This window comes from Heterocephalus glaber, unplaced genomic scaffold (assembly GCF_053883595.1).
Source record: "Heterocephalus glaber isolate CG9 unplaced genomic scaffold, H.glaber_assembly_v1.0 deba00001805, whole genome shotgun sequence".
NCBI classification, from domain to species: Eukaryota; Metazoa; Chordata; class Mammalia; order Rodentia; family Bathyergidae; genus Heterocephalus; species Heterocephalus glaber.
In genome coordinates this window covers 1,771,746-1,789,136 of record NW_028258480.1, presented here as the reverse complement: position 1 = coordinate 1,789,136, position 17,391 = coordinate 1,771,746, and the positions used below count along the sequence as shown (strand labels likewise).

Genomic DNA, 17,391 nt, shown 5'->3' with positions numbered 1-17,391 from the left:
GGAAGCAAGCATCACCTTGATCCTCAAAGCAGAGAAAGACCCAACTGAAAAAGAGAACTATAGGCCAATCTCACTAATGAACATAGATGCAAAAATCCTTAATAAGATACTGGCAAATAGAATGCAGAAGATCATCAAGAAGATCATACACCCTGACCAAGTGGAATTCATCTCAGGGATGCAGGGATGGTTCAACATATGCAAATCAATAAACGTAATACACTATATCAATAGAGCCAAGGACAAAAACCATATGATCATCTCAATAGATGCAGAAAAAGCATTCGACAAAATCCAACGTGGATTTATGATAAAAACCCTACAAAAAATTGGAATAAACAGTCTCTACCACAATCTGATAAAAGCCAGCTATGAAAAACCAACAGCCAATATCATACTAAATGGTCAAAAACTGAAATACTTCACACTCAAATCAGGAAGAAGACAAGGATGTCCACTATCACCATTCCTGTTCAATATAGTTTTGGAAACATTAGCCACCACAGTTAGACAAGAGAAAGAAATAAAAGCAATAAAGATAGGAAATGAAGAAGTCAAATTGTCACTATTTGCAGATGACATGATACTCTATATAGAAGACCCCAAGAACTCCACCAAAAGTCTTCTAGACTTAATAACCAAATTCAGTAAAGTAGCTGGATACAAGATCAACACACAAAAATCAATAGCTTTCCTCTACAGGAACAACAGACTCATTGAGAGAGAAATACGGCAAACAATTCCTTTCACAATAGCATCCAAAAAGCTGAAATACCTAGTAATCAACCTAACCAAAGAAATCAAAGACCTCTTCTCTGGAAACTAAAACACTCTGAAAAAAGAGATTGAAGAGGATATCAGAAAAATGGAAAGGCACCATGAATTTAGCTCAGTGGTTACGCTGCCTGCCTTGCAAGCACGAGGACCAGAGTTTGATCCCTGGTAACAAAAAAAAACAGAAAATGGAAAGACATCCCTTGCTCCTGGGTAGGAAGAATCAACATAGTGAAAATGGCCATACTTCCAAAACTGCTATATAAATTCAATACAATCCCAATTGAAATCCCAGCAGCATACTTCACAGACCTGGAGAAAACAATCCAAAAATTCATTTGGAACAAGAAGAGACCTAGAATAGCAAAAGCAATAGTAGGAAATAAAGACAATGTAGGGGGTATCACAATCCCCAACTTGAAACTATTCTACAAAGCTACTGTAATAAGAACAATATGGTACTGGCAAAGAAACAGACCTGAGGACCAATGGAACAGATTAGAAGATGCAGAAATAACTCCAGACACACTCAGCCACCTCATCTTTGAAAAAGGAGCCAAACACCCTCACTGGAGGAAAGATAGCCTCTTTAATAAATGGTGCTGGAAAAATTGGGTTTCAACTTGCCAAAGATTAAAACTGGACCTATATCTCTCACCATGCACTAAACTAAAATCAAAATGGATTAAAGATCTAAATATTAAAACAGAAACACTGAACCAGCTGGATCAGAGGTTAGGTAGAACTCTTGAAGACACTAATGTAGGAAAAGATTTTATGAATAAAACCTCAGGTGCCCGTGAACTAGCACAATCAAAAAGTGGGATCTCTTCTTACTAAAAAGCTTCTGCACAGCAAGAGGAACCACTAACTGTGAAGAGACAACCCACAATGTAGGAAAAATTTTTCACCTGCTGTTCCTCAGACAAAGGACTACTATCTAGCATATATAAAGAACTTAAAAAAATCAGACCTCCCAAATTTAAAGACCCAATCCAAAAATGGGCATCTGAAATGAACAGACATTTCTCACACAAAGAAGTAGAAATAGCAAATAAATATATGAAAAAATGTTCAACATCACTGGTCATTCGAGAGATGCAAATGAAAACAACGCTGAGATTCCACCTCACTCCAGAAAGAATGGCTGCTATCATGAAATCAACCAATAACACATGCTGGCAAGGCTGTGGGGGAAGAGGAACCCTGCTCCATTGTTGGTGGGAGTGTAGACTGGTGCAACCACTGTGGAAATCAGTATGGAGATACCTCAAAGAACTAGGACTGGAAGTCCCATTTGACCCCGCTATTCCACTGCTGGGGATCTTCCCAAAGAATTAAAAGAATCATACCACAGCTATATATGTGCACTCATGTTCATAGCAGCAGTTTGTAATACCTAAAACTTGGGAAACAGTTGAAATGCTTATCTACTGGAGGCCGGATAAAGAAGATGTGTTATTTTGTTTTTATAGAATGGAGTACTACTCAGCCATAAAGAATGACGAACTAGAGACATTTATAGCTAAATGGATGCACATTGAGGCCATACTCTTAAGTGAAATAAACAGGACACACATGTGTAAATACTGAATATTTTCTCTAGTGCGAGAAACTGAAAGTGTAAATAAGAACTAAAAGGTATAATAATGTGAAATAGGAAGAAAAGGGACAAAGGGGAAGGGGAAGTGGGAGGGGTAGGGGAAAGGAAAGAAGGGAATGGAATCAATATGAGAAAATTAAAAAATGGAAACAAGGACTTTGTAAATAGGGAGGGGTGGAGGGGTTGAAGGGAGGGCAGGGGAAGGGGGAAAAATAAGAACCAAGATGGATTATGTAAAGGTGCAACTCTCCAGGCTGAGTGTCATATATTGTGTACCTGAAATGCACCAATAAGATTAATAGAAAAACATTTGCTGTTACTACGCATGCTCACGGCCCTTCCCTCTAATGAGTGGACGTGACGATTACGCGTGTGGGCAGAGCACTGAGAATAAGGCGGGCACTAAGTGCTAGCCACCCCGCTGGTCCTGCACAGATCCAAGACCCCCAAGCTTCCTCTCTGAACCCCGACCTCGCAGGCTGTCACCATTCTGCCCGCCCTAGAACCTGACACTCTCCCTAACTGCTTGCCCAGTTTTCCACTTTCCTCACCCCCTAGTAATCTGGTGACTTCACTGCTTAAAACTCTCTGCCTCAGGGTAGACTTAGCACAAACTCCTTGGGCACACTGTCCAGTGGCACTACGATATATTACTAGTATACATTTACCATATAGCAAGGTACTTAGTACACACATATTTCTTCTTTCATTCAACTAAATCCCTTCATATCTCTCATGGACTCTGCATGAAAATTACTTTATTTTTTGGTACCAGGGATCAAACTTGGGACCTTGCACTTTCGAGGCAAGCAGCGGAACCACTGAGCTAAATCCCTGGCCCTGAAAATTACCTTTTTAACCTCCTCAATATTCAGACATTCAGAAAAGCTTCAGTGCAGCTGGGCAGGATGGTGTACATCCCAGCACTCAGGAGGCTGAGGCAGGAGGATTGCAAGTTCAAGCTTAGCCTGGTCAACTCAGTGACTCAGGGAGACTCTGCCTCAAATTTTTTAAAAAAATTTAAAAGCAGGGGATGTAGCTCAGTGGGAAGATCCTGGGTTCAATCGTCATTGCCACAAAAGAAAAGGAAGAAAACACAGGTCTGCACAATAGGCATTGTAGACTTGCTTTAAGTGCATAAAGAGGAAATGCTTTCCAGTTCGAACACGGTGCTGTAACAAACACTTCAGGCACCATCTCTGAGCAAACCGTTCTTGGAGCCCAAGAAGTGCCCGACACCACAGAGGCAAGCTCCACACACCAGCGCTCTGCCAACAGTTGCCACTGTGTCGTGTCCCTCGTGTGCAGCTCTAGCCCGGCCCTGTGAGAAGATGGGAGGATCCCGAGAGACGACAGCCCTCTCTCTCCCTTGCCACCGGCAGGCCGCTGTGGAGAGGAGGCGCTGACCCGCTGTTGTGACTGCTGCCACAGAAGCCCCAGGTTCCTCCACTCTGCTCCCGCCTGCATCTGTCCTTCCCCTCTCTACTGGGATCTCTACTGGGATTCGTTAGTGGTCATCCAGGTTCACTAGTCTGCATCGGTACCTCGGCCTTCAAATCTAAGACGCTGAAAATCACAGTGCCCAACTTACAGGGTACTTGTCTTGGGTTCAGCCTCCCCACAGGGCCAACACGGCTGCTCTGGCTAAGGCCCACTTCCCCAGCAACCCCTACCAGTGCTTTTGTTCAGTCCTTCTTGCAGCTGACCTTCTTCCCCTCCCAGACGGCCTTCTGCAAGAGGAACTGCTGTCTGAGAAGGTTCTCAGGCCTCCTCGGCCAGTCCCGGCGGGAAGCGTTCTGAGACAGGGTCTTGCCATGCTCCAGGCTGGCCTCCTACTCACAATCCTGCCTCAGCTCCAGAGGGCCTCCGGTGCCTGGCTCGGCCTCCTCTTCTCAGGCAGTTTCCCTAGATGTACGCCTCCTCCCTAATGCTCCTTTCTTTTGCAGTACCGGAAATCAAACTCAGGATGCTGCACTTGCCAGGCAGGCTTGGTGCCACACAGCTACACCCCAGGCCTTCGGTAACGTTCTTCGAGAGACCGAGACGCCGCTTTCTTCCACTGTCGATGCTGAAGTTATCTGCCTTGGCTGTTTTCTGCAGTAATCTATTATTTCTAGCTCCACACTTGGCTTTCCTACACCTTTTCTTAATGCTCCCAGATATGTTGCTTTTGCTTGGGAGTCATCGGGTTTCTCAATTTTTATTTGTCTGTTGGTACCAAGAATTGAACCCAAGGAGTGCTGAGCTACATCAAGGCCCTTTTTGAGACGAGCCTGCCTCGAACTTGACCCTCAATCCTGAGCCTCCCAGGTTGCTCGACCACAAGTCTGTGCCCCACACCGGAACTGGGCCTCCCGAATCTGAGTCTCAGTGCTTTCGCCAAACTGAAAACTATCAGCCATTCTCTTTAAATGTTACTCCTCCTATACCTTTTCCCAAAACTCCAAGTAATATACATTCTTACTCCTTTATCCATATCTCAGTTTCTTTCCTATTTGTCCTATTCTTTTTTAAAAATTAATTTTATTGGTACATTTTCGGTATACAATATAATGATGTTCATCACTGGAGGTTTGCACCTTTACATAATCTTAGTTCTTTTTTCTCCCCACTCCCCTGCCCTCCCTTCAACCACTCCCCCCCATCTCTATTTACAAAGACTGTTTCCATTTTTTCATTTTCTCATGTTAATTCCTTTCCGTTCTTTCCTTCCCCTACCCCTCCCACTTCCCCTGCCCCTTTTTCTTATTCTAGGTGAGTGGAGAACTTCCATTTCAGTAGCCTTTCAATTTGTCTATTTAACCCATCCACTTAATACTTCAAAAGGCTTTTCCCTCTAGATCAGTAGTGGCAAAACTATGGCACAAAAGTGCTATTTTTCTTTTAAGACAAAAGTTGGTAATGTATGATTTTTTTTTCTATAAAGACCTCAGTGTTCCAGGTTAATTGCAGTGCTGGCACTTTTTGATAAATGAGTTTTGGGTTGCATTAGGACAATCATCTCTAAAAGGTTCACCATCATTGCCCTAGACCTTCTGGGTTTTTAAAATCTCATTTTCAAACCTGTTTTAGCTGATTAATGAAGTTATTCTGTTATAGTCTGACAGCTACCAGTGTCCTCAGGATTTAAGGGCTGGCTTCTGCCTGTTTGTCCCCAGTCTCTCTCTCCATTCCTTCATCTCCGTGAACTTTCACCTGCCTTGGCCTTGGGTGTTTCTCTACAGGGGCTGCTTCCGGAAGTCACACGGAACCATGACAAGCTGAGCTCTTCAGATTTCCCTCCCCGGTTTCTGGGTCACCGGGTGGCCTGGAGTTGGGCTGAAACTCCTGTGGCAGGGATTCTGGGGGAAGGCATTTTGTACGCCCCCTCCCCATCTGGCTCCAAGGCTGGGGTCACTGTCTGTGGAGTGAGCTGACTGCTGCCCACCTGCACACTGAAGCTGGTCTGTCATTTCCTCTTTCTCATATTCTATAGAAGCTTAAGGCCTGCTAAGTCGGGCACGATCTTGAGTAAAAGCAGCCTTTAGCAGTTTGGGATTTCAGTTTTTGCTTAATTTTCAGGATCTATGGGTTTCTTTTGAGCCTTCTTCGTAACAAGTTAAAACATTTTTAATAAACAGTTACTCGGCATCCTAGTTGCTTCTGTTGAAAGGGCTTTTCAGAGTATCCAATCTACCACACCACCAAAAGCAGAAGCCTGCATTAGTTCCAAACACACACCCTGTTCTCCTCTGCTCCTAGCTCCAACAAACATTGTAAAAAGACCAATGCAAAGCCAAAAGAGAACTAAAGCAAAAAGTGGGCAAGAAGCAACTGGAACATAACCACAGCTTTCTTCTCCTCAGGCACAAATGCCTTACGGTGCTCAGACTACCTGTCCGTTAGCACTGGAGGTATGGGGAGAGACAGCAGGGCTGAAATCCCACATGTCCAGGGAAAGTAGAAGAGCCTGTCTGCAACAGCGAGATAGACGCATGTGGAGGGAGGTGCAGCGCTTTCTCAGGGGGGATGGGGGGCAGTTATCACGTGCAAACGAAAACCTTTGCGGCTCCCAGTTACAGCAACAGGAGTGACACTATTGACTCATCCACTCCTGGCTGACCCACCCTGGTGATTTCATGCCACATAAAAGGAGAAAAGAAGAGGTCCGGCCATGCTAGACAGATCAAAAGGGTTTTCACTGATGTTTTACTGCATCATCACATCCTCCAGCTTTTCTCCATTCCTGTCTGCCCATAAATCGAGTGGCACATGTGAAGAATTAATGCTTCGGGCATCACAGCTAGATGACAGGGAAAAACTGCTCTACCAGTATCTTGTCTCCTGCTTTTGTTCGTTGAAGTAGGTGGGTCCTCCCTGTTTCCTTCTTTGGGCAATAAGCTCACCTGGCTGGTGGGTGCAGCAGTGCCCTGCATAGTACACAGGGCGAACTTCCCCTGCAGGTGACCATGTGCCTTGCAAGATGCCACCTCCTGCCTCTCACTACACCAGAGGCTACACAGGCAGCTCTTTTGAAATAAGCACTGCTTCCTCTGCAAATTCTCCTCAAGGGTTGACTGATCTACTCCACTCACCATGAACCAGCACCACGCAGAGTGCACTTGGAGCCAGCCAGCCTGAGCTCCACTTGGGAGGCTGGCACCTCCAAAGACCCGGTGTCTGGGAAGTGAGTTGACTGACCCCACCCGGTGACTCAACAAGACGTCAGATTCCCAGTCCCTCTGAATCAGTGTCTGAAAGGGACATGGAAAGGTGTGGCTGGGGGTGGAACCAGGGTGCTACTCTAGCTAGGCAAGGTCTCTATCACTGGGCCACTGGGCCACTGGGCCACCCCCCCACCCCCCCCACCCCCGCCCTCAGAATCCACATTTGCAACAAAGAGCACAGGTGACTCTTTTGCACTTTCTCAGATCTACAAAGCTAGGTCTAGTTGCCCTGTAACTCCATCTACGTCAGATATTAAGATGGGCAAGATGAGAAAGAATGACGACAGAGATCTGGTCCTCAGTTCTCCCTGGGTGAAATGTTTCTAGTGCAAAGTAACTTGGTTTAGCGAGAAAGAGTGACCAAGGGCGGTCACAGCGAGACTCACAAACATGCTCAGAAAAAAGTCCCGCTGCTGCCATACGGTGGTCAGCCTCATCTTTAAGCACGTCCAGAAAAATTCAGGCCCTACAGGATGTACATGGAAGTACATGGGCAAATCTCAGACAAAATCCAAAAGCTTCCTAACGTTCAGGTGAGCAACAGGTATCAAGAGGCTTCAAAAGCATTACATCAGCACAGAGAAAGTGGAGATACTGCTAACACCTCACTCTAGATAAGAGCAAAGAGAGATGTGTTAAAGATCCTGGATCTCAGCCACCTGAGTCTCACGGAGTGCAATCTATGAGAAAGGACCCATCTGCTTCATCCTCTAATTTAACTCTAACCTCCACAGGCACACCCAGCACATTTACTGAATGAGATAAACAAATCGACTGTGTGCCAGGGATGAAGCTCAGTGGTACAGCGCCTGCCTGACAAGTGTGAGGCTCTGAGTTCAAATCCTGGTTCCAAAAACAACACGAACAAAAACAAATGGACTAATCCAGGGCTAGCTAACAGAGAAGGGTAAGGTGTGTACCTAGCTCAATGCCAGTGAATGATAAGAGTGTAACAGGGAAATAGGCTGCTGACCAGTACAGCCAAGTTTTCCTACCAACAGTAACAGTCTCAGGTGGGACTGGCTCCCAAACTGCTTCAGAAAGCAGACTCTTGACAGCTTTTTGGATTTGTGCTGAGACTACAGATGTCAGGCACAAAGCAAACTGCAGTGATGAGTTTCCAAGTCTCACGACCCCAAGAAAGTTTCAAACCTAAATCTTAGTTCAATAAAATGCACCAAGTCAGGAGCAGCTATATAACTTTAATCTAAAGATGTGGGCATACAGAAAGCATTTTACATAGGTTCTCTGGAGGTTTTCAAGTCATAGGACAGGACATAAGGGTGCCCCCAAAATAAGTCTCTTCCCATAGACCACAATCCTTGGCATCCGAGGAAAAGCAGCCTTGGGTAACCCAGTGAGTATTTGCTACACACGCCACAGCGCTTGGTAGGACACCTTTTTCTATCCTATCCACCAGCGTGGACTGTCAAATAGCCCTAAGACACATGGCCCGAGAAGCAACATGACGACCTGGTGATCTGTACATGGGCCTTTCGAGTCTACATCTGCACACCTGTGGGAATGGCAGCTGGGGCTGGAGGCTTCTAATCTACTCAGAGCGTTGTGTCCGAGAGGGTCACGCGCTGCAGAGGGCTTTATCCTGTGTTAGTTTTGTCAAATGATCCATACGAATCCCAGGGACTAAGGATGCCATTAATTCTTTACACTGCCATTTCCTATCTCTCAGTCAGCAATGAGCTCCCAGCGCTCCACTTTGGCCACATTTAATTTTTAAGACTCTTCAGAGGAAAAAAAAAATGTTTCGTATAAAATTAAAAAGTATTGCTTGATAAGAGCTGGGACTGAGCTCAAAATAAATCCACCCTGATGTAAGCGCCGTCTGGCTGCTCAGGAGAAAACAAGACTGACACATGAGGAAGTGACCAGGGTGAAGAGGAGGAGGAAATGCAGCTGCGAGTGAAGAAATGACACAGACCTCCCACATACACACTTTAAAAACTTTATTTATATAAAAAACTCATTTGTTTTTAAAAGCATTAACAGGAGAGAAAGAAAAGAAAAAGAGCAAACGTGTGGAGCAGAAGACACGCCCCTAGTGTCCAGTGGGAAGGTGGGATTTTTGGTTCTCTGGAGACGAATGTTTAGTGTTTTATAAATGAAAATGGGAAAACAAAAACAGTTACAGGTCCCCCAAAGCCCATGGCTATTCTATGACCCACACCCCACCAAGAAAAGAGCACCAGGAAGAGCAGAGGAGGACGAGAGAAAGCGAGAGCGGAGCCAGGTCCGGATGGGGTCAGGTGCCCTGTGCAGTGAGCTCTGAGGTCACGGACAGCAAAGGCTCCTTGCGGCCAGAGAAGGTGGACAGCAGTGGGGAGAAGTGGGGGGGAAGGGGCTGGTGGGTGTGCACTTTTCTCCTACCCCACAGCCTCAATATGCAAGGGAAGAAAGGGGAAGAGGGAGAAAGAATTCCAGTTGCACCGAACGGAGCTTTCAGATTAAGGGGAGTAGAACACAAATAAGGAAAATGGTTAAAAGAAAAATAATCAACCCATGTAGCAGTCAACCTGCTCATGTATACGAGTGACAGGGCCTAGGCCGGGCTGTGTCCAAGCGCCCCTTCCCAGGGATGGCAAACGCTGGGCACTCAGTTGGCCACACTGCTCACCCCTCCTGCCAGCCGCAGAGACCCCTCAGGAGGAGATTTTCACAAAACCCCAACCCCATGCTGTGAGAAGAGCTTGCCATGGCGGAAATCAGAGCTACACCCATCCCTACTGGAGAATCTGGGGTTCTCTAGTCACCTCTCCTCTCCTTTCTGCTGTTGAGGGCCAATCGTGGGTAAGAAAGCAACAAAATATTTTAACTCAAAAAATCATGAACAATGAGACTGCAGAGGCAAAGAAAGGCACATGGAAGGGAGGGAGGAGATGCACCCAGGCCAAAGGCACAGAGAGGAGGCAGAGCCGGGGCGATCGCCACCTTAGAAGGGAGGGGGACAGCAGTTCTGTACATCAAGTCCTGTAGGTGCCAACCAATCCAGGGAGGAGGCAGGGAGGACAGGCTCAGAGGGTGGGGAAGGAGAAATGGGGCAGGAGAGCCAGCTTTGAAGCTTCCTGCCCGTTTCAGACTAACCGCTTCTGGTACTTCCCTTCCGGCTCCTCCTGAAGGTTCCTCTTCTTCCCAAAAGACATCTTTCCCTCCCTTCGCCACCAGTCTTCCTCGATGTCCTCCTCGACACAGCCTCCTGCAGATGGCCAGGCCGAGTCGGCGGGCACCGCAGGGTGGAGAGGAGGCTCAGGAGGCCTCAGCAAGGGCCAGCGGCAGCCTGGGGTTGGCTCGAGGCTCAGCTAAGAGATGGAGTCTGTGGACCTTGAGCTCCCTGCCTCAGAGATGAGGAGAGCAAGGGTTTCCCACCCCAGTGCGAGGAGACCTTCCGTGACTCAAGGGCTCTTGCCAGGTGGGATGTGCCAATGATGTCAGCCTTCTTACTCCACAACAGCCACTGGAATGAGGAAGAATTCACACTTCCCACTCTCCAAAAGAAAATAAAAAGTCCCTTCCCCACCAGGAAAATCATCTTGACTAAGAATCATCCGTGTAGCAGATTGCTGGACATTGCATATACAGAACGGAACTTCTGATGCTCCCCATGGCTTCCAGTGCAGATTCCCATTCCCTCCCTCCCTCCACACGAGGCCGATTCCAGGAGAGCCGGCCAGAGAGCTCATCTGCAGCAGTTTCTCGGGATATGCATACAACAGTCAGGTTCCTCGGCAGAAACCCAGGGGCTGAGAGGGGATGGGGGCGGGACAATTAAACTTCACTGCGAGAAGTTGGGAGTCGATGGAATGAAGGCAGCCACTTGGGGCTGAAAGGGCAGGAGGCAGCCTGGCAGTTGGCACAATAGTCCAGCGAAGAAAGGAAAAAATCATCAGTCCATTTCACCACCAAAAAATAAAAGTACATATATTATAAGCCCAGGTGGAGCAGAGATAGTGGTGCTAAATCTTCTGCTGCAGGGAAAAAAGAGAAAGAGGCTGTTAACTGGGTTGGGAATAAGAAGGCGGGGAAAACACTTGAGCAAATCTGGAGGAAGACAAGAAGCGACCGCATCATGGAGAAGCAGACCACCAGCGGAGAGGCCCAGCCTCTCAGGGGTAACAATCACAGAAGCAGAGCCCCGGCCCAGAGCTGAGACTCGCATCTCCGCCTGATCAGAGGGGTGATTGGCAATGGCTGGCACACAGGGCTCCTTCCCGGGCCAGTCTGCGAGTGGCTGGAGGACATACCATGGAGGGGTAAGACACCGGGTCCCCCTCATCATCCAAAACCAACACATCCAACTCTTCCTGCAGAGACTCCTGCCCCTGGTCCTGCTGTGAACACATGCAGTGGGTTAGTGCGAACAGAGAGGAGCCACCCGGTGAGGGCCGGGCCTACGGAAAATTCCAGAATTGGTACATTCAAACAAACGAGGTAGAGTAAGAGAGGGGCAAAACACTCATGAACAGCCGGGCACAAGAGGAGGTTGGCTGAGAGCAGATGGGTTAGTGTTAGTAGTGTCGGTGACACCTTTGCAGACTTCCGCAACCTGACCAATGCAGAATAATGGCCCGAGGGTCCCCACAATGAGTCAAGAGCCCTACTTTTTCCTGCAACCCCTACCAGAAAAAGACCCTCTCTTCCTCTTTGTACTTTGTCCCCATTTCATACAACATGCAGGCCTCAAAATAGAAGCAGTCTTAGATGGGCCTCGGGATCCAAAGGGGGTTTACCATCAAGGGCGTTCCCTTCAAAGGCTCCATGTCACCCAGATCCCCGCTTCGATCCAGTGTTCTGCTGTGATCCCTCTCGTTCAGTGTAGAATAGTTGTTATCTGTGAAGACAACACACAGACACATGGCGGCCCCTGAATACCCACCACACACCGAGTCCTAGGTGGGAACTGGCACCTCTGCTGGGGCTGAGCTTTGCCTCCAGAAAGGCTTTCAAGTATGACAGTCCTGGGCTTCCAAGCAACTTGAAAACAGCAGAAAGAGAGCACAAATGAAACACTTACAGCTGACATGTGACTCGAGGCTGACCGAAGAGGCCAGTCTCTAAGGGAACGGAAACTAAGAGAAGAGTGACACATGGTGCTGCAGGAAGGACCTGATGAAGGAAAGCAGAACTTGAGTTAAGCCTTTGGGGATGAAGAGAATTTTGAAAAGCAAATGGGAAGAGGGAAGTCCAGAAAGAAAATGAGACAGAGAAGACAGAACAGCAAGGTGAGACCAGGAGGCTGAGAGAGAGCACTTGGAGAAGCAGGGAGGGGGGCGAATGGGTCAGACCGTGGTGGGCTGGCTGCACTCGGGGACGCGAGCGTTGACTGCAGTACTGGGGGAGGCGTGTGAAGGTTTTCTGAAAACTTGAGTCTGTGCAGGAAGTAAACGGACCAAGTTCTACTGCACTTCCTCACATCCTTCTCAGTGGAAGGGGTCACCACGGCTCTCGCAGGACAGCAAACGGTGAGGGTGTCAGGAAAACCCTGGAGATCCAAGCAGGGCTCCTCACCCAGGGAAATGCTAGTCCACACCTCAGGTGGGAGTGCGTTACCTACCTAGTGATTTTGTGTTTGATCCCATATTGCTCATTTGAATTTCTTCCCGGTCAGGTTTCTTATCTACATGAAGTCAGAAAGTTATCCAGGTCAAAACCAGCGCTTCAAAACCTATCCACATCATCAATCGCTCTCTGGTCTGTCCTGCCCTTCCTTCATTCCAGTCTTTACTCCGCACCCTACATGCCAGGCTCCGACCTCAACTGCACAGCTAGACCACAGCCCAGGCTTAGCGAGGTCCTGTCCCTACAGGTAACTCGCTACTCAGCAGTTTGTCATGCTCTTCGTCTCGAGGCCTCTTTCCAGCCTTACATTATGAGGAGCTGGGCTGAGGATGTAGCTTCGGGACAGAGCAAGCACCTAGCGTGGGGGAGGCCTTAGGTTCAACCCCCAAAGCAGCAATTGAAAAGAACTGTGAGGATCAAAGACCTTTCACTGGTGAGTCGTACGTATTAGTATTTACTGTACTGATAAATTTTAAATGTCAGCTTTGCTTTAAAAATACATTTACGGGGGCTGAGGATTTAGCTCAGTGGTTTCACCGCCTGCTGCGCAAGCGCAAGGACCCAAGTTCGATCTCCGGCACCAAAAAAAAAATAAATAAAATAAATAAAATTAAATTAAAATAAAAACATTTATAGGGCCAGGGATTTAGCTCAGTGGTGCCGGCACCTGCCTCTAATGTGCAAGGTCCCGAGTTCAATCCCCAGTACCAAAAAAAAAAATACATTTACTACATGTTATAGTAATTTTTTGGTTTTGCCTTTGCTTTTGTTGTTGGTTACTGAAAACAGGGCCTTGCTATGTAGACCAGGCTGGCCTAGAACTCACTGTGATCCTCCTGCCTCAGCCTCCTGAGTCCTGGGATCACAGGTGTGTACCACCACACCTGGATTATAAATAATATTTTTAATACAAAACATTGTCCCCAATTTTGCAGATAGCTTTAAATGCTGGCTTAATCAAAGAAAGCTGGATTCTCACTTCTGTTTCTGCATTCAATCTCTTGTGATATTATTTTGGTTGCTGAATAATGAAGAAAATCTAGCCTCCCAGATAAAAAGAGAATTTGAATAGCCTTTCAGGTAACTGTGGATACTGTTTGATAACTAATACTCACAAACAGTAGTTCCCTTCCCACCCTTTTTGTGGTGCTGGGATCAAATCCAGAGCCTCCCTCATGCTAGCCAAGTGCTACCACTGAGCTACGTTCTCAATCCCAGTAGTACTTCTTTTTTCTTTTTATGCAGTTCTAAGGACTGAACCCAGGGTCTTCACACTATGCTATATCCCCTAAGCTTTTCATTTTTTTAAATTTCTAGACAAGATCATGCTAAATTAGGAGGGATTCAAACTTGTGATCCCTCCTGACTCAGTCTCCCTCGGTGCTAGGATTAGTACAGGTCTGGACCACCCTTTGGGCTCCAAAGCTTACAGGTTCTTAAAGGTTAGCAGTAATGTGAAATAAGAGAACAAACAATCTCTCTGTATCCTGTAAAACTAAAATCCACTGCTCTATGGATCGACTGCCCAGGCATGATTCTAATGTATCGCAACACTGGTCAACTGCAAGATACCAGCATGCCCAGGCTGGGCACAGCGGCAGATAGCTGTGATGCCAGCACACTTGGGAGGCTGTGGCAGGAAGATTACTGCGAGTATAAGGCCAGCCTGAATTACATAGCAAGACCCGTCTCAAAGAAAAAATAAAACAAAAATAATGATAAACCACAAAAGAAAACAAACAAAAAAACTAATTCACAGAAGTATACAGATGTTCCGGACATTTACACATTTCATACATTTTGTCTTGGGGTTTTTTGGTACCAGGGATCAAACTCGGGACCTTTCGCTTGCAATGCAGGCGGCGGAACCACTGAGCTAAATCCCTGGCCCCCCATTTTGTTTTTAAAAATCGTATTCACTAATGTCACTTCACCACTGATGCCATTAGAAAACCTTAAGTACTAGAAAGTTAGCAGACTCACAGAGGCAGACTCAAGATTTTCAAGACTATGATTTTCACTTGAAAGCTGAGGCAGAAGATACTATCGATTATTTTGCTCAAAGCGACAGGCTCACTGCATTCATTCTTTATTGCACCCAAGTGCCAGTTTATTATTTTAATGTTTTGCAACACTGGCGATTGAACCAAGGCCTTCACGCAGAGCAACATCTCAGCCCTCTTTACTTAAAGACAGGGTCTCAATGCACTGGTAAGGTGCCCAACCTGGGATCAAGTTTTCGATCCTCCTGTCTCACCCTCCCAGAGTGCCAGGACTAAAGGCATATGCCACTGAGCCCGGCTCCTGAATTCATTTTTGAGGAAATGCCAGCCAAATACGCTGTCTAAATACTGATAGTTTGTCTTCCAGTCATTTTTTCACGTAGAATGATGCTCCGTAAACAGGCGGCTAGTCTAACAACTGCTCCAGCAATGGCACAACTGCTTCCCCTCAAGACACCCGTGCCACTTCCATGCGTGGCAGAAACACTTGGAGAGCGCCTCTTCTCTCCCGGGCACAGGAATGTGAAAGATGTACACTCACAGCAGAAACGGAAACACCATTCCCCTGGGCTCATGCTCCAGCAAAGATGGCTTTTCTCGGCCTGGGAGTGTAAGGAGACTAGGGGCTCACTGGGTTGGGCCCCACTCGGCCCGGGCCAGAGCCCAGTCCTCAGTGGTGGCACCAGCGCCCAGCACGCAGGCTCAGCGGCCTGCAAGAACCAGGCCGGGCCAGGCACAAGCCACGTGCCGCCAGGGAGGAGGGCCACAGCGCACGGTAAGCGAAGCAAGGAAAAACCACTCACTTCCTGGGAAATGCATTTGTTCACGCGGCAAAAGGGTTTAAAAAGCTGTAACCCCAGACGGCACTGGTTAACACTGGTATTAGAAACAGCTGATTTTCTGTTATTTTCTAGTTGTCTATGTTTTCTAATTTTAATAGTGAACACACATTAACTGGAATTATATAAAAGCTTTAAAGGGAAACTAGGGTTCACTTTCCAGCAGAGGAATCACGCACACACGCCCACCCCAAGACTCTCCCTCAGAACAAACCCCTGCACCCTTCTTTGTAGCCGAGCAGCCCCACAGCGCCGCAGGAGGGGCCGCCAGGAGGGCGGCTGGCAGGGCGTACCTAGCTGCTGGGTGCGGTCGATGAGGGGCAGCGTGGTGTCGTCATAGGAACGGCTGCTCTGGCTCCGCGTAGCACTGCTGAGGTTCACCTGGAGGCCAACAGGGAAGCACTGCCACAGAGCCCTGGACTCACCCACATATTTTTCGCGCCCCTCTCCTCCGCACCTCCTCCTTCTCAAGCCAAGTCTGCTTCCCCACTCGCCATCTCCACACCCAGACCCCACTCCCCAGCAGAAGCCCCGAGGTTCCTCTTCCCAACACCAGTCTTAAGAGGGGTGGGACACAGCCCGGGCTTCAGGGGCCACAGACACGAGCGCCATCTGAGGGAGGCTGAGAAGCCACAGATGTTCCCTGAGCGGAGCTCCGAGTGATGGTGAAACACAAGGACCCAGAGACAGAAGAGGCAGTCCCGGTGTCCACCCCTACAGGTGGAAGGTGTGCTGGTGTCCAGCCTTACAGTACCTGGAAGTCTGACTTCTTCCAGCCTTCTTTTTCCAGGGGCTTCCTCAGCTCCTTGTACCCCCAGATTGTCTGCAACACCAGTGCTGCTGCTCGAACTTCTTTTTCCGAGCGATTCCTTTTGAGGAAAGTAACACCAAGGGAAATGTGGGTGGAAGAGCAGAAAGGGCGCTTAGAACCTATCCCCCCTAACAGCACCAGCTGGGCTCGGGGCGTGCCCACAATCCCAGCTGCCCAGGAGGCTGAGGCAGAAGGACTGCAAGTCTGAGGGCAGCCTGGCCACCGTCACTGGATCCTGTCTCAAAATACAAGTTTGAAGAAACAGCCTAGAAGCTGGTTGTGGTGGCACACGCCTGAGTGTAGCCTGGGCAATTCGGAGCCTGGCTCACAACAAAACATAAGGAAAAGGCCAGGGATGCAGCTCTGCATAGAGGCGCTGGGTTCAATCCTCAGTACCACAAAACCACCAAAGTAAAGCCTATTACCGACTTATGGATCAACATTAAGACAAAATAGCGCAATACCTCGTCACACTACTGCTCGAGTAAACAAGGGAAAACAATCCCAGAGAGCAAAGGAGGAGAGCCCCTTCCCAGCAACCCCTCCTCCAGACCCCCCTAGCTGTGATGCTAAGAGCTCACCCTGATTTGTTGATCAACACCAGCTTCTCAATGCCCTGTGTCTCGCGAAGCTTTTTGGCAGCCTCCAAGTTCTCAGCAATAACCTCATTGATGGTGTTCAAAAGAGAGATGACGGTATCCTCTGAGAAACTCCAGGAGGCGTTCTGCTGCCCTCCTGGCAAATTCTTCACCAAGTTGGGAATGGCATGTTTACCTGCAGCAGCGAGAGGAAGGAAGGAACACAGGCAAAGGAGCACACGTGAGGCGCGCACACACCGCACTGTGCAGGCACCGCCACACAAACTGCCCTTGGCAGCTTCCAGGGCTGTCAGACACCAGGGGAGAGGACAGGGAACAGCCAGGGACTCGCTGTCCTTCCTCACAGCTCCTGTCCTCAGATCACAGCAGAGCAATCTAAAATCCTGCCCAGTCCCCTCCGATCCCGCATGGAAACAGTGTGCTCATTACTGCAGTAATTCAATACAACACAGCCATTAGGAATTTTTTTAAACCAACAACCTTTT

The 17,391-nt window shown here is 47.9% G+C and overlaps 1 protein-coding gene across 11 annotated transcripts in view; it reads right to left on the bottom strand.

The window, feature by feature from the left end:
• Nucleotides 1-9,030: 9,030 nt before the first annotated feature.
• Ctnnd1 (catenin delta 1) overlaps nucleotides 9,031-17,391 on the bottom strand; it is a 47,001-nt gene continuing 38,640 nt past the window's right edge. For 7 of the 11 annotated variants that reach the window (XM_013067489.3, XM_013067490.3, XM_087203649.1 and 4 more), the window contains 7 exons: nucleotides 16,889-17,081; nucleotides 16,251-16,365; nucleotides 15,790-15,877; nucleotides 12,650-12,712; nucleotides 11,826-11,926; nucleotides 11,340-11,426; nucleotides 9,031-11,063 (listed from right to left, as the gene is read on the bottom strand). In XM_013067489.3, coding sequence (XP_012922943.1) covers nucleotides 11,052-11,063; nucleotides 11,340-11,426; nucleotides 11,826-11,926; nucleotides 12,650-12,712; nucleotides 15,790-15,877; nucleotides 16,251-16,365; nucleotides 16,889-17,081 — 659 coding nt within the window. In that variant the 3' untranslated portion in view covers nucleotides 9,031-11,051. The remainder of the gene's footprint in view (nucleotides 11,064-11,339; nucleotides 11,427-11,825; nucleotides 11,927-12,649; nucleotides 12,713-15,789; nucleotides 15,878-16,250; nucleotides 16,366-16,888; nucleotides 17,082-17,391) is intronic. The other 4 variants (XM_013067486.3, XM_087203647.1, XM_087203648.1 and 1 more) reach the window with 2 other exon arrangements.